At 32.7% G+C, this 18,019-nt stretch overlaps 1 protein-coding gene across 1 annotated transcript in view; it reads right to left on the minus strand.

The window, feature by feature from the left end:
• Window positions 1-8: 8 nt before the first annotated feature.
• Window positions 9-18,019, minus strand: part of LOC136975240 (uncharacterized) — a 64,630-nt gene continuing 46,619 nt past the window's right edge. The window contains 17 exon segments of the mRNA XM_067270269.1: window positions 9-2,239; window positions 2,311-2,473; window positions 2,684-2,777; window positions 2,841-2,937; window positions 3,027-3,112; window positions 3,185-3,308; window positions 3,406-3,481; window positions 6,953-7,072; window positions 10,054-10,166; window positions 13,748-13,896; window positions 13,969-14,106; window positions 15,816-15,880; window positions 15,948-16,104; window positions 16,228-16,255; window positions 16,257-16,343; window positions 16,446-16,535; window positions 16,614-16,736. Coding sequence (XP_067126370.1) covers window positions 1,961-2,239; window positions 2,311-2,473; window positions 2,684-2,777; window positions 2,841-2,937; window positions 3,027-3,112; window positions 3,185-3,308; window positions 3,406-3,481; window positions 6,953-7,072; window positions 10,054-10,166; window positions 13,748-13,896; window positions 13,969-14,106; window positions 15,816-15,880; window positions 15,948-16,104; window positions 16,228-16,255; window positions 16,257-16,343; window positions 16,446-16,535; window positions 16,614-16,736 — 1,989 coding nt within the window. The 3' untranslated portion in view covers window positions 9-1,960.

Genomic DNA, 18,019 nt, shown 5'->3' on the forward strand with positions numbered 1-18,019 from the left:
CCAGACAATTCGGTTTGACGTTTTTATTTTCTTAACTGCAAAAATTCAATATGGTATTTTAGCACTATTAATTATTGGTTTAGTAAGAAGATACAAGGCCAATAACAGTTAAATGCAAACAGATTTTCCTCGTAATTTACGTACAGCTAACAAATCATTAGAGTTATTGTTCTATAAAATGTGCATATTATTTAATTCGTGATAATTCTAATCTAGTAAACAAGCAAAATGTGCAAACAAATATTCTAAATGATCAGTACATATGTATATTTTTATATAGATATATATAGTTCAATCCATTGAAATACCGTAGAAAATTATTGGCACAGTTTCGGTTATACTGAAAATTAAGCAATCTTTTACAATTGCAAGAGGAAGCCAAACTTCTGAAAGACCCAAAAAATGTAATCTCGTCTGTAAGCATTTCCCTTTTTTTCTTTTAGCAAAATATACTTTGGCTAGCAAAACTGTACAGACGAACTCTCTCGGCAATAAATAAGACATTGCTAGTGCTAAAAAATCTTTGCTCGGCAACTAAACGCAAAAGAAAGGAGGTTACGAATTTGAATATGACGAAGCATTTCACAAAAATACAGAAGCCGTTTTTCATTTTTGTTTCTATGAAAGACGTACATTTGAACAGTTTTTGACATTCGATATGACTACTCGGTGCCCGCTTCTCATATTTTTACTACTGGTCCGGTGTTTAGATTCGTTGGCAGCAACGTAACTTGGAACACGAATAAAAGTTAAGTATATATATACAAATGGTGGTATATAAAGTATAAACAAAATTTTGGGGTAATGTATGCGTAATCGAAAACGCTTCGGATTGCCACTCGGAAGAAATGGCTTTGCTCGACACAAAGTGCAAAGCACTTCAGAGGACGAGGCAGTTGAGCGAAAATCCTACTCGGTGATGACATGTCATTCGTACGTATTGGTAGCACCATTGGAACCGAATATTTAAAAATTAAAAATATAATTGATAAAAACAGTCATTACGTAATAACATTTAAATAAACTATAAAAATAATATACAAAAAATTGGGTTAGGATGGGGGGAAAATATTAAAAAAATCTACCATCTTAACACAATGATTACAATAAAAAGCATTGTTTACATATTTTTACAGGCTATACAAACTGCAACAAGCTTGCAGCAATTAACATTGCACGTCAAGCAATTATGCCATATATAATTTATGTTTTTTTCTTGCATAATTAAAATCACATCGCATAGCTTCTAGCTTTTTCTATCAAGCTTTCTAGTTCGGCGAATTCTATCCGGACTCAGGAATTGTACGTTTGAATTCGTAAGAGATCGAAGGCCCGGCGGATAATTAGAATGTACCTTTCGTTCGAACGAGATTGCTTACGTTTAAGTGTAATTTTCGGACGAGACATAAATAATATAGAAGAATAAATGTGTTATAAGCGTCATAACCAAATAAATGCTAATCAAAATATATTGCCAACGAATATTCTCCGATAGTTAATTGCTTTTCTTTGTTTCCCATTTATTCCATTTTCTTTTAAGAAGGCAATCATTAAAGATATGTTTGATGGAAGTTTAAATTTAAGGGAATATTGGAACAAATTTTGGAGGAATTAAAATAGGTTTTTCCGGTTTTAAATAAATGCATATTGCATCGTATATCACACCAGGTTCTTGCTGTCGTCAGAGAAGACCGTTATCTTCCGTCGTGTTCTGTTCGATTTTTATCCAAGACGCCGTTTGCAGGTTTTTGACCTCGGTGCGGTTTTCTGCACGGACCGTCTCCACGGTTTCTAGACCGCCATCTTGTCGCCGGTGAAAAATGTTTTCATCGTACAATAGACAGAAAGGTGGCCAATATCGAAAGATAAATTGCACAAATTGTGGCAGAGACAAAACTGTAGTAATTTGTTATATCTAAGCCATTAACTCATTGCAACATCCGTAAAATTAAAAGTTTTGTCAAACTGTCGTGCTGTACGAACTGTGACTGTACGTTACCCGTTGACCATCCGGTTCCAGGGTGATGTCTTCCGAGGACGCCAGGTTCACTATGATGCTGCCGCTCATCTGCTGGCTCTGACTTTGGCTGCGACTCAGGCTGGTGTGACTAAAACAGTCCTCGGAACCAGCCGTCCCGGTTTCCGGACAGTCGTCCGATGTCAGGCTGTGTCCGTCCGGAGGAGTTCCTCCTGTGTTGTAACTGATGACTGCCGATCCCCTGTAATTATCACCAACGGCCTGCGGAAAGATATGGAAAGTGAGTCACTTTGAATGATTCAATGATTAAAAAAAGTGACAATGATATTTACCTTTAAAATTTCAAAACAAATATCGCTTTCTAAAGGAATGGGTTCTTCGTTTTCTCTATTAAAAATTATGACTGCAATGTGGCTAGGATGAGGGATCGGAAGTGGTATAATAAGCTTTTCAGCTTTAAATTCATGTCTTTTTCTCTTCCAGGGATACCAAGATCTAGGAAAATAACACATTAAAACCAATTACAATTATATTCAAATTAATCTGCAGAGGAGTGAGCAAATGCAGTCATTGGACCATCAGAAGCCGAAAAAGGTCACTTATTGCCACTTTAAAACTCAAATGCCAATTTATTTTACATGCATACATGCACGAAATTAAATATTTACTTAATTTCAAACTAATAATAAATTCAAAATTTCTTACTTTTGCTTATCTTTTTTATGGGAGGCAGAATTATAGCTACAGAGAGGACTGAAGGTCGATAGATCGAGATACGGTGAATGAACGTGGATATTTCCTATCAAAATATTAACAATGTATACATGTCTTCATTCCCTCCACCATAAAAATGAAACTTTACCTTTAGGCGTATGGACTGCACGGGTAACGTCGATGTCTGTGTGAAGGGACGCATTCTGCAACATCTCCGTATATCTATGTAGATTATCCACTTGAGCCTAAATAAAATTAATATATATTTTGTAACGTATTCTAGTTTCAAAAGAAGTAATTTAAAAATAATTTCAACATAACATCTAATACTCACACCCAGTTCGTACCAAACATTATTCTCTTCCAAAGGCGTCAAGAATTCGGCAGAAAATAGTTCAGATAACATCTGCGCAGCAAGACCTACATTTTATAAATAGCTCAAATTATAATTTTGCGAGATTTGTAGCTCATTTCACTCACTAATTTACTCACTGGGCCAGTCTTGGTAAGACAACCCTTTGGATTCCCAAAACTGAGTTTCTGAAATTTGCAATCGACGTAAAACATGAGTAGGATAAAATTTTTCAAGCATGATAGCTGCCTGGCGAACTGTTAACTGAAATAAAATTTGATAACAGTTAAAATACCTTAATTATAACCCATTGTTAACACATTAATTAGAATAGATGAACAGGCTTAAATTAGATTCTCACATGCAAATCTTGGCTGCATAATTTAATTTTTGATCGTGTTGAAACGTTCAGTCCCGTTTGCAATTCCTTCTTTCTCCTAAATAAATATTGGTTTATAATTTAAAATAACAATAAGAAACATTTACTTGAATAGGTAGAAACTCTTATAATTAAAATAAATTTAACAAAAAATAATTGTAAAGAATAAAAATGTACTGTACTTCTAAATGAAAACAATAATCTTAAGTCCATTCTCTTCCATAAAGAGATTTCCTATAAAACAAAATTCTAAAGAGCAAATATTAATTAATTATTTGGCTATTAATGAGTGAAATTTGATAAGTTTAGAATAGAGAACAAAATCTACAACTACTGAAACCAAATTACTGCTGCTCTGTACAATGCATAACAGTAATTTGGTGTAACAAGAGGGCAAACAAAGATTTTGTGGATGTGGACAAAGAATGAAGTTGTCTGCTGTGAATGGACTTGTGGCACATCTGGCACTGAGATTTGTAAGTGATTGGTTTAGATATATGGACCAGAATAATTTCACAGCAAATGACGTGGTGACTGTGCAAGAAGTATCACGATGCCAGTGAGATTACCAGTGACGAGTGTTGCAGCAACCTAAACAATTGTCGACATCCACCGGAAAGGATAACGTTGCAAGAATGGAATTTGTGACGTGCATCAACAGATGGGCAACTGCTATAGATCTGGATCTCAGTCATGCTCGAACACACCAAGTGATGTGGTGGATTATTGTAAAGTATTGACACAATGGGTGCTTCGACAGCTCGATGCCGATCACAAGACTTCCAAAACTAGCATTAACACAACTTTTGCAGTAAAAGTGGGAAGAAAGCTGGTTTCTTCTTCAAATTGTGAGTGGAAGAGAGCTAATTTGCCATTTCATCTTTAAATCAAAATTTTTGTCCTTGGAATGGAAACATCAAGGTTTCTGGATCAAAAAAGATCAACAGGAAAGATTCTTCTCACAGCATTCTAGGATGCCAAAGGAAAGTTTTTACTAGGCTTTCTTGAAAGTGGAACTGTGAATGCCAATAGATATTGTGTTATACAGAGAAGACTGAAAGCTGCCATTCAGTGAAACAGTGAAATAGGCCTTTCCAGTTTAACAGTCATCCTACTTAAAGACAATGCAAGACCCCACATTGCAGCAGCAGCACCCCATGTCAAATTTGGTTGGAAATATTTCTACCACATTACAGTCCAGACTTTGTGCCCAGTAGTTTACACTTCTTCCCAGCTTTGAAGGTGCTAGGAAATTGGCATTTCACTAGCAACAAAAAAGTGGAAGAAGCCATTTGAAATTTTGTCCTTATGCAACACACAGACTTTGGTAAGAGGGTTTCTTTAACCAGGTGAAGCGATATGACAAAAGCATCAATATGACAGGAACTACATCAAAAGTGAAAGTTGAAAATGTCTTCCCATTAATAATATACTTGGTCTCCAGAATAAAATTCCTGTTACTAACAGACCCAGGCACTACTTGTATATAAAATTGAAGACAAAACCAAATTCAAATTGGAGCAAAAACTTCTTAGATATATGTTCGTTGTCAGATTTTTCTCTTTCCGATTCAATGACAAGCATATACTCTAAAACATACAATTTTTCTAAACAGTTTGCTCCAAGAAAAGTAATTTAAGTTGAATTAGATTTGAGAAGATGTTGAAAAAACTAAGTAATTTTATTAAACATGTTTAATGTTTTGAACTTAATAAAATCATGCAGGGTACATAGTAAAGTTCTTAAAACACTGACACAGTAAAATGAGAAATACACATTAGCATACAAGAAATACACAATTTATTCTCTGCGCTCAACATGCACTTTAGCATTTTACACTTTCTATTCACACTATTCACATATGCAGTGTGTCTTTTCATACTATTGGGTTGTTCGGAAAGTTCGTAGCGATTTTTAAGAGAAATAAAAGAAATTGTTTTAATACTAAAAATATACTTTTATTCCATTATGTATGCGCCATTGTTTTTAATGACGTGTTGCCATCTATGGGGCAGCTTCATGATACCCTCTTCGTAGAACTTTCCAGTTTTTTCCGCGAAAAACTGATCCACGTGGTTTTTGCAAGCTTCCAAAGTATCAAAGTTTTTATCATGAAGGGAATTTTGTAGAGAACGGAACAAATGGTAGTCCGACGGGGCAAGGTTGGGTGAGTAAGGGGGTGGGGTAAAACATCCCAGCCTAGTTCCAATAATTTTTGGCGTGTTCGTAAAGACGTGTGAGGTCTGGCATTATCTTGGTGAAACACAATGCCTTTTCTATTGGCCAGTTCCGGACGTTTTTCTTTAATTGCCATGTTCAGCTTATCCAATTGGGAACAATACTTATCAGAATCAATTGTTTGATTCTGTGGAAGCAGCTCATAGTACAGGATTCCTTTCCAATCCCACCAGACAGTGAGCATGACCTTCTTTGGATGAAGACCGGCCTTTGGAGTTTTTAATGGTGATTCATTTTTCTTACCCCACGATCGTTTTCGGCTGATGTTGTTATAAATGATCCACTTTTCATCACCTGTCACTAAACGCTTCAGAAAAGGGTCATTTTCATTTCGTCTTTCAAGAGAATCACAAATGGAGATGCGATCCAGTAAGTTTTTTTCCGTTAAGTCGTGAGGTATCCAAATGTCATAACGATTCACGTATCCAAGCTTCTTTAGATGTTGAAATACAGTACTGTTTGATGACTTCACTATGTCTGCAATCTCTCGAGTTGTGTAATGAGGGTTTTCATCCAATAATGCTTTGATTTGGTCCTCTTCAATAACAGGAGGTCTTCCTGAGCGAGGAGCATCTTCAAGGCTGAAATTACCCGTTTTAAATTTTGCAAACCACTTTCGAACAGTTGATTCTGATACAGCACTCCCACCATAAACATCACATATCTTTTTTGCTGTTTGTACAGCATTTTTGCGTTTACGAAAAAAGAAAAGAAACAAGTGTCGATAATGCACGTTGTTCGCATCCATTTTTGCAATGAGCCAAATTAAACGCTATTTGAATAATCTTAACGGTTTTTTTGTAACAGACGCGTCTCAAGGTCATTTATCGTAATATTCATTGGTTTGTACAATTCTAATCATTTTTGCGTCAATCGGTGTCTCAACTGTCGGCTATCAAAAATCGCTACGAACTTTCCGAACAACCCAATAAATTGATCCTCTAAGACTTTGTAATTGACTTTCTTTTGATATTGTACATCAATTTTGAGATAGAAGCTCTTAACTTCCAAATTTTATTGTGAGGTGGTCTCGTCTTGTAGCACATAGTCACTTTATTATAACTATATATCATGTTTGTACTGTAGCTATCTGTGTTCGTCAGTTATGTAGATGTATAAGGAGCTTACAATGTACAGCATGTACTATACTGTTTATATACATTAAATATATATAACAGAATGTTTTTTTATTTCATAACTGCTTCAAATTTTTATAAAGTTGTTATAAATTTATCATCTCTTCTTTAGTTTATTGTTAAATACCACACACAAAGAATCAAATTATAATTACCTGTCAACTTGATCTTTAAGAGCAGCTAATAAATCTTCTTGTTCTTTCTCTAACTGTCTATACACTCCTTCTTTACATAATGTGCCAGAAAATGGTTGGAAACACTGCTGCATAAATTCACTGCAGAGGAATGAAGAGGAAATAAAAATTTTAATTAAATCTCATAAGTAATTGCTTTTTAAAAGTCATCACTACTACTACTACTACTAATACTACTACTACTAATACTACTACTAATACTACTACTACTACTACTACTACTAATACTACTACTACTACTAATACTAATACTACTACTACTACTACTACTAATACTACTAATACTACTACTACTAATAATAATAATAATAAACATATATTTATTATTAACAAATAAGACATATATATGCATATACAGGATTAGTCAAAAGTCTCTTGCATCCTTTCATTCCAAAAGTACTGAAATTATATCAATTTTGTTTAGTTACATAATAAGTTGTGTGAAGAATTGGGTGGAACCTTTTTAGTTGATTTTGAAGATGGACTTACAGTATAATACTTATTAAAATTAGCCTTAAAATATAACTCGGTAATCCAGTACTTTGTTTGGCTTTAATTAAACAATCTGGTTGTGGATGGAATGTTTACAAATCATGAAATAAAGCAAACTTCCATGCAGAGGAAAGTGCATCTGTACCTGTAGTATTTAGATATTTTCCTACAGCTTTTTGCTTAAATATTTCCATACATCCTTCAGTACAGTGAATGTAACAGAGAAGTGATCTTTTTATAACTGTAGCTTCATCCTGCATAATTTCAGCTGTCTTGCAAACCTCTAAGACTGAGGCATCGAGTTTATTATGCACACTATAACTTATTTATATTCATAAATGTGTTTATTTAAGTTCCTACTAGTAGATCCTGTGTATATAGTGCAAATCTCCACTTTAATGGGTATCAGAGAAACTGAATAATACATAAAAATAGGCTATATACTGTGATCTAGTACCTACAGTACCAAGGTCGGGCTGTTAGCTGTAGTGGAGTGAAAGAATGAAGTGTCAGAGGGACCCAAAAGCATAGGGGACCAGTTATGGGTCAATATGGCCCATATACTTTACATTAGATCCTATTACATAAGACTGTTTTTATATTACAACTCTGTCATGAAACCAGACATTAAACATCAAATCATGAAATCTTGAATTTATAAAAAAAACTGAAATTTAAAAAAGATGTTTATTTCTTCTTGTAAATTTTAATTATTTTATGGGAAAAAATTTGATCTGATAATTTCACAAAGAATGAGAACAGTCAATAGTAAACTCATTGCTATAGGTCATTGTTATTGTCAGAATTTTAAACAACATAGTAATCATTTTTTTGCAGCAGCTTCCTTTGTGTATATATTATTTTATTAATAGAAATTACGTAATATGTAGAAGCATACATTAATGCAGTTCTTTATCTATTTCGTCATCCAATTTGTCATAATCAAAATCCCTCCCTACAGGATAAGGTTATCATCAAAACAAAGATTTTATAATGTGCACGAAACCAAAGGCATTTTAAATAGTATACAGTGGGTGATTGGTTAACAAACATAATCCGTTCCAAGACTTTGTTTGCCATCCAAATTGTTCATTAACTGATTATCGATTTACCATTACCATTACCATTTATCATTACCATAAAAACGATTATTTGGATTTTATAACGGAATTTGATTAATTTGTTCTGGAAACTCCAAAAAATAAAAAATATTTTATTTTTTGGAGTTTCCAGAGTCTTGCATTTTTATTAGTCATGTTTTTTCTGTTTGTGGTGGTTAAAGAATCTTCCTAATGGCGATTGCTTTTCGCTCGTCTTCAGGATTTTTCAGAAGTAATTAATAGCATTGTAATTGTAGAGATCCCCAAGCCTATTAACCTCAACCTTGTTTGGATGCCATTCTAAGACTGTTGTTCTGACATCCTCCCACTTCTTCAAAAGATGTTTAAATTGATAGCAGATATCAGCATTAATCCTCTTTTTCAGAAGAAAACATATTTCGCCGAGTTTCATGGTGTTCTTCATTCAAGAGTTCTTGGCATTCTTCTGTTGTCAGATCAGTTTCAGGTTCCATTATGAGCTCTTCAATGTTCTTTATTTCTCAGATGTGATTTTTGTTACTCCTTAAGCTGCTTGAGTCTTCTTGATTATACTGTATCTTTCTTAGATAAGATTGAACTGTGGCCTACTGTAGACCTGTTTAAGCCATACTGCCCAGCAACATCAGATATCTTGTGTCCACTCTCTACCTTTGCTATTATACTCTCACCTTTCGAAAATAAAAACCGAAGCAAAACTTACGAGTTCCCACTTGACAGTCTTTCAAATACTATAAAAGAATTGTTTCTGTGAGAAAAATAAAAGGCTGGAATTACAAGGGAGAGTTTCAAAGTTTGGATGAATACTATCCGATCAGTATATACCAGGTTGAGCATCAATGTCAATGTTCCTGCACTCCGAAAAGTTTTGAATTGTTGCCTGAAGACAAGGGAAGACCAATTGGTATTTGTTATTTTACGTCGCTTCTTTTTGTGATTGTTCTGTGAGGTATTTGTTATCCTAACGTGTTCATTGTCCAAACAAAAATCTTTCGCGAAAGTGTTCATTAACTAATCACAGACTGTATATTGAATGACAATCAAGATAAAGTTTATTACCATTGCTTTAGAAATGATAATATGAAGTAAAGAGTTAGTGGTATTCTTTTTGGCACGTTTCAAAGTGGTTCCAAACATTCGGCATTTGCTGATTGCCAAATGATCGAGTTTCTCCGAAGTATTTGTCACGTGGCGAGCATATACACGATTATTATGCCAAGCATCAGTTCATTGTGAGAATTATCAAATGCTTGTCCAAGATTCGTTCCCTTTGGTCTGACACAATATACTCATATGGAGTGGGAAATGGAAAATACTGAATATTTATTGAGCAAAGTTGAGAGTAAATCATGCAAATTACTCAGTATTGGCCAAATGTTTGCTTGGCATTTGGCAAGTACCAAATAGTGCTGCCTTTATATTTTAATTTTACAAAATTATTACTTAACAACAATAAATAACATTCATATATACCTATAAACATATTGCGGTTGAACTATAATTCTTTCCACTTCTTCACGAAAAGCATTTAACTCTTCTGTTTCCAATTTGGCTTCAAAAGCTGCTAAAGCTTGTTCTGGTCTGATCTGCATTAAAAAATTGTAATCTTTTAAAGCAAAATTAAGTTCAACATCTTATTTTATTAAACAAATCATTTTGCAACAATTAAAATTTATGTTCATACATAGCAATATTTAGTAATTGCGACTCAAACATTTATTTGGTAATTTTATCAATATTTTTTAAATGATTAAAAATAAAATTACAGAATTCATTACTGGCAATACTAGTTGTCAAATCTAAAAGAAAACATTTCCCTGTGTACAATAAAACAATTTGTTAGTCATTCAACCCCACATCTGACATAGAAAGGAGTTTATGAAAAAGTAATAAAATGATTGCCAGTCCCCCACTATGAAGGACAACAAACTGCTAGAGTGTATTACAGTACTTTCACAGGAGAAAATGCTGTATTCAAAGCTTTACTACCCGGAAGTTGAAAAATAATACAATCCCGTGAAATTTAACAAATATGATGTCAATAAGTAATTGATGAAATTATTTGTACAGATAATGTTTTATAATGGCTTTGTTTTATTCAGACACACAGATATTATTCCTATATAGATTTATTAATTATAATAAACATATTTTAATGTAATTTTACACATAATGTAACACATTAATTAAACGTCTGAAACAAAAAAGTAATTGAATAAAGTCCCGCCGCCATATTAATTAATGCACCCCATTGCATCAGATAAAATAATTTATAAAAATTTAAATGATAAACACTTATATAAAATAATTGACTTTATCTGTTTGCAATAATAATGTAAAACACATTATACTTATAGTTTAGCATTTCCGATAATATTTAATTTATTTTTGAATTTTAAAATCAAGAAAATAATATTTTTTAAATTAAGTTTTACGCATTTATATCTGCAACTTCAAATAATACAAAGATATAAGAATTCATCAAAAAAAGGTAATTAATAATAATTAAAATCGAGGAAAAAAAATATAAAACTTTCAAGGTAAGGAAACTTGTAAAAAGTCAGGTAGGTGATTACATGACGCCCATCTTTGTGTAACCAAATGGTTGAGGTTGAAATAAAAGCCTAAACTTCAGTAGAAGTAAAAACAAACATTGGCGTGTGTCTAGGACAATAAAGCTGAACGGGAGCAAAGATGAAACATGACGCAATGCAATTTATGCTAATTACTTTCTAGTATTAAAAATTTTAAATCTTCAATAAATTCTAATTAAATTAAATATTTTTCTGACTGAGTTTGACTATAAACATATTGAAAAGCTAGATTAAAGTGAAAATAGCGGTTTTTCGACGTTAAATATTTACAAATTAATTTTTTAATTTGGTGCCGGATTGACTGTGGGTGTGCAATTTATATTCGAATGAGCACGCACATGACGGGTTTCAACTGGTTGGAACCAAATGCTTCATAGCATTTATTTATATGTTTCTTGTAGCTTGAATGTTTGAAGATTGCATGGAAACCTTTACTAGATACACTGATGTTGGAAGTACACAACATGCAGAAAAGCTCCAAGTCAGACAATCTATGTCCCGAAGATGACACCACAAAACCATTTGAGTTAGTTTTAAGAAGCCAGCCCTCCTTACCGTGTATTTTGCCTTGCTCATGGTTTACCAGTGGCATGCTGTAACATTTGATGGTTGGGAAGCTGTGTTTCTGTGAGAAGCCGACTTCCAGGGGCAATCAGTTAATTGCACCTCAGACTGATATGCAATTAACTGATTGCCCCTGGAAGTCGGCTTCAATATTATCATTGTTTTTCACATGTATATAAATTTGTAATAAAATAAATAATGCAAGTATAATAAAATACTAATTTTAATTAATTCAGAGTATGCTAAAACATGAAAATAATCACACAATGTGTATTTATATTATATAAAATACAAGAAAAGTGGCACTTTCACAGCTTCCATGGACGGTACGCCACTGTGGTTTACTTTAGGTTATAGTTTCTGTCGAAGTGAAAAATGAAGGACACCGTTAGAAAGCAGAAAACCATGGTGCATGCCAAATATATAAGCACCCACTTAAAACCAAACTTTTGTCTTTGTCTAAAGATTGTCTCTACAGAAGTTATTAAAATTTAGGATACTAGTTTAAAATCTTGTACTTTCTGGCCTGAGGTTCGCTCGATATTTAATTTTACAGAGTGCTAGAAAGATACAAGCTTTTAAATGAGTGTCCTACAACGTTTTATTTAATAATAATAGTAGAAATGAAATTTATTACTGCTCAACAATTATTACTTTTGGTTTATCTATGGTAGTCAAGAATGAGTGATGTCATCGTTTAAGCTAAAGAAAAATAGTAGAAAGACGGTTGGGAAGGAAAAGTTTGCTTAGCAACTACTTCGGAAAGTATTGGATTCTATACAATTTTCCATTGCTAAAACACGAATTTCTACTGTTAGTATTAAATAAAATCTAGTTCTTTCTTTTAAATACAATGCTTAAATAAATACAAATGCTAAAAATAATGCAGTACAAAAATCAATCTTAACACCGAACTTATGCCTTAGTGCTGTGTGATTGTATCAAAGCATCGCAGAGATCAGTATTTCACAAGGATATAAGCAAGGAGAATTCACACGCAAATTCCTACTGCATGTGCAGAGTAACCTTGGGAAGCTCCTCATTATGTTAGCCTACATACATGTGCATGTGTAGATGACAGTGCCTTATCATGTCGTGCACAGTCACATAAGGCGTATGGAGGCATGTTGATCAGTATTTCGCACCCAAACACGCATTTATGAGAAAAAATAATTCCACATGGAAATTAAAAAAAGTGAGAAAAGTGAGTTTGCCTCAGAAAAAGCTAAAAAAGTGAGTCACTTTAAGCCCTGCATAAGAGATGTCTGTCATCCTATTTGTTTGTGCACTTAAGAACTCCAAATCCCTCAAGTTGGTAGGTTGTACCTTTCCCTATCATCCACTGATGCGGTATTATCATTGGAAGAGAGGCAAGCAGTTGTCACTATGCTTGCCTCTCTTCCAACACAAGTGCCAATGTCCTGGAATGATAACTCATATTCTCACAATTTTACCCTTTCTCAAAATCCAAAAGATTGATGTAAGACTTATCCTCTTTGCCAAGGCACATGAGTATCTTACAGTAATCTACATTAGTGGAACTGCCAGCAGTCATTTAATATCTGCCCTTTGCAGTGCCATTTACAGCTATTGTAGGAAAGTCCAGGGGGTCTAACTTGCACACATTATTTATATCTGTGCTGCATTTAAAATCGTTTTTGCACCCTATCATGACTATTTTCAGTCCAATATTACACTGTTTTCCCTTTCCCAGTTTTTGCAATTCTAATGGCCAGCAACACATACATACATACATACATACATACATACATACGTATACACATCATCTTAAATTTCTCATTTATCTTCATATTAGAGATTTAATTTGCCAAATTTTTGTGGGGCTAAAAAAAACCTAATAAAAATTCAGCAATTGTTTGAAAGTTCTAAATTTAACATTAATTAATAATAATGAAAAATGGTTGAAAAATCTAATATATAAATATAAATAAAATATATAGTTAATTTGTTCTAAGCTAAATTTTACACTATTATTTCAATACACTAACCTTAAAATAATGTCCGTCGGAAAGTCCAGGTCCCGAAATTCTGCGAACAAGCCAACTATCACAAGCTGGTATTCTTCCTCGATGTTTGATGAGCAAATGGAACATGAGGCCATCCCATGTAACACGTAAACTACATCTTAACATGGCCACTAACGTAATCATAATTCTGTTAATTTAGCACATACTACAAATAAAAAGAATCTACATATAAAGTTACTTACTGATTAATACAAAAAACGATCCTAGAGGACATATTATAAAAGCAATAAAAAGAGCTAAAATTGGCTGCAATATCCCTTGAATTAATATATGCCAAAATAATGCTTCTAATACGATACAATTCTTATTTCTTGCAGGAGCTGATAAAAGCAAAAATATTTTGAGTAAAATTTTCATGAACAATCTATTTATAAATATTCTAAAATTAATATTAAACACAATAAATTTGTTTTTTAACTATGATATCAATCTGTAGAAAAACAAGACACATGGCACTAAAGAAAATACATCGTCTTAAAATATTTAATTTGTGAATATGTCAGAAAATCAGTTATAATTTCTGCTGTCAAAACACTTTTAATTTTATTTATCAACTTGAAACTGACAGCAGAATCAGATCAACTGAAACTGAAAATGAATTTAATATGTGGCAACTTAAAAGTATAAGTAAGAAAGACCTAACTGGAAAAATACACAGTGCACCAACAGTATATTTAATAAATCATAAGGTTTTTGACCTAATACCATAGGCCTTCATAGGTGAAGTACATCATTTAAAATAAAACAAACATAAGCATATTAAATTCAATGGAAATAATTTAAAATTAAAAGATGTTCTAAATAGAACACACTCACAGAAAAAATGAAAAATTAATATAAACAAAAATAATTATTAGAGGACCAAGTTCAGGTTACATTTCATACATGGACTTCCATGCTGTAAATAAGGTGTCAGCATCCCTATGATTGATACAGAATAGATTTTTATTCGCTGTAAAAATTTCTTATATTTCTAAGAACCTAACAGTATTAGGTAGGGTTCTTAGCAGATCTAATGATTTCAGCCTCATCCCACTTTACTTGTGTATCTTGTTCGGCAGCTTAAGCCACTAAGGCGGTATCGAGATGCCTTTCCACTGTGTATTTATGTTCCTTAATCCTTTTCTGCCAAAGTATGTTATGATTTATTAAATATACTGCTGGAATTACCAGGTGCACTGTTTCTTTTAAAAATATAATAACTGGTTAATCATAGCTTTTATTTGCATTGTAGTGAAGATTTTTGTTTTGCATTCAATATTTGTCAATACACAAGATGTGTCTGCTAAGTTCAGGGATTAAATTCATAAAAAATAAGTTTTTGGCAGAAATGATTCAATCTAGTATCAATCTTCAAAATACACTCCTCCTTGATCTTTACAAATTTAGTAATTGACACAAGCACTTACAAAAAATCTTTTTGAAATTTCATTTAGTTTCCTCCATCTGGCTTTTTGAATTTCAAAATTGTCCCCCTTTGAAAGAAAATTTTAATTTAGGGGGGAAGGAAGTGGTTAATTGGGGCTTCTATTCCTCAAAATAAAATTTGCTCTGAAAGGAAGACAATATCAGTCAATTTTGAAAATCCAAAAGGCTGGACAGATGGAACTAAATGGCATTCCAAAAAGATCCTTTCATGGAGCGTAGACAAATTATTAGAACATGCAAAAATTTGTGTAGATCATGGAGGAGTGTATTTTGAAACCATACTAAACTGAATTATTTCTGACATGAATGCTAATGAATTCAGACAGTAATAAATTTTATATTTGATAACAGTTTTTAAGCATTAGTTTATTTTGTGAAGATCATGGGATCATGGCAGAAGAAAGTTTATTTCAATTATCAGAATGAAATAATAAATTGTTCATGCCACAACCCTATGTTCCCTGGAAAATAAGCTAAAACTTTATGGGCAAAATAGATTAAGGATCTTTTAATGAAGTAAATGATTTGAAAAATAAACTGGCAATGCATTTCCTTAATGGAATATTAAGATTTTTTGAATGTAACAAATGTGAATACTTACAAGGACTATCAAAATCATAGGCAAACATCATACATAAATGAAAAAGCAACGTTGATAAAGGCATCCTAGAAAAATATTATAATTAATATTTTAAATATAAAAACAAAAAGTGATGTTAAAACAAATATTTACCAAAAAGGTGCGAGAACAGCAATAACTAAAGAGAGTCCAGATGAAAACAAACAGACTGACGGAAACGCCAACAACAACAACAACGTTCCGAGAGCTCCCTTCACCACGTAATTCCATGTGCGATTTAAATGACGACTAAATCCTTTACCTATAAATCCTGAAACATTAGTTTTAAGTTTGTTTTATATTTATACCTTAAGAAGATTACCGTAAGCAGAATAATGCAAAGAATTATTTTGAAATTTGATATTACATCTATATTAGTTTGAAATGATTCTACCTGTATCCGGCCTCGATTCGAATTCGGTTTCTCGATTTTGATATATGCCTCCACAGTGCGATGAGCCTCGAACATAGCGTATGTGTTAGAGATGATTTTCTGGGATAAAGTGTGCCCTAAAGGTTATGAGAACAAAATTCCATTAAAGATAAAAAATAAAATCTGCACATTAAATATAGCTTACATGGTAACTATGAGATATTTATTAAAATATTCACATCTAGTTGGTTAAGCTCCAAATCAGGCATAAAAGGTCGAATGGAAAACAGAGCACGTAAACTAAAGGGACTGCACCAAGGTATAACAACCTAGTAATGATAATACATGACATATTTATTACAAAAAGAACAACTGATATGAAATCTACATTAAAATAAAATATTTACTCCAAATAAAAACATGGCATTCCATGCCCATGCCCATGTGCGATAACAATAGTTCACCCATCTCCAGAAGGGCCATCTTGTAGTAGTTGTGCGTGTTTTCTGCTTTTCAACTAAATATACTGGCTAAAATGCAAAAATATAAATGCATCTATTAAACAATTAAAAATTATGTTATTATAAGTACATATGGAGTGTCCAGGAAGTCACATCACTCCACTTTTGTTATTGTCTTGTTCCCATTCTTCAACTCTTTGGTTATCTGGTGTTGTCAAGTGCTACCAGATAACAGGAGAGTTAAATAATGCATTGACAGGCATATTTTTTCTTCTCATGCCCAATTATCTCTGCAGTCTTTGTTATTCCAAGGAAACTCATTCTAATGTTCTAGATAAATAAAGTGTCAGGTATGTTCTGATACTAAACCAAACTATCACTGCAATTAATTGGACTATTATATTGCTATTAATAACAACTAGATATTAAGTAATTTGGTAATAGAGAGAGATATTAGGTGCCATCTCTTATCTAAATTAATAATTATAATTTTTTAATAATTTATTAAATAATTTAGAACAGTTTGGAAAGAAAAGAACTAACATAGAGTGAGATTTAAACTTGCAACCTCCACTTACCTTGAAGTAATTCTTTGCTTCCAGATGTATTTAAACTTAGATGTAACCATTCATGGTTACTCACAGCACCAGTTAGGGATGACTCTTACGCCCACAACCTATGTACTCCTCTACTATGGCACTTGTCCAACTATTGCCATAATTAATTCTGCTATTAACAACATAACAGCCCAATTAATTACGACAAGAGTTTGGTTTAGTATCAATACACTGGGCTTTGGGATGTTTATTACATATATATATGTTCTGATATATAATGTCACAATATATCCTCTACAAGAATTAAAAACAGGAGAAGACGTGACTTTCTGGATGCCCCCATACAAATTAATATTCAACATTATGTTCATAAATGTTCCTAAAAATATTCTAGAATGTAATCAACTGATGCATTACATTTTATGTTTATTAAATTAATAATAAAAATGTTTTATTTTTATATTTTCATATATTAATATTTCAGATTCATCTAAGCAAATAAGATTTATATCAGGTGTGGGCAATCTTTCTATTTGTGACTGAGATAAGCTAGGTAAATCTAAAATCAATCTAACATGGCAGACAAAAATAATACATGTTTCAACTCAATAATACTTGTAAAGGAGATGTAAAGATAAGATCTTTGTTCAACGGATACGTGGAATTTAAATTACATTAGTAGCAAGTACAGTCCATAGAAAAACTTGTAGGTAGTTTAAAGCTGACATCATCCAAAAATGGATGGACAAAGTGAGAACATAACGCAAAATGTAGCTGGATAATCTACAATCTTTC

The sequence above is a fragment of the Centruroides vittatus genome, unplaced genomic scaffold (assembly GCF_030686945.1).
Source record: "Centruroides vittatus isolate TY-2023 unplaced genomic scaffold, ASM3068694v2 contig_367, whole genome shotgun sequence".
NCBI classification, from domain to species: domain Eukaryota; kingdom Metazoa; phylum Arthropoda; class Arachnida; order Scorpiones; family Buthidae; genus Centruroides; species Centruroides vittatus.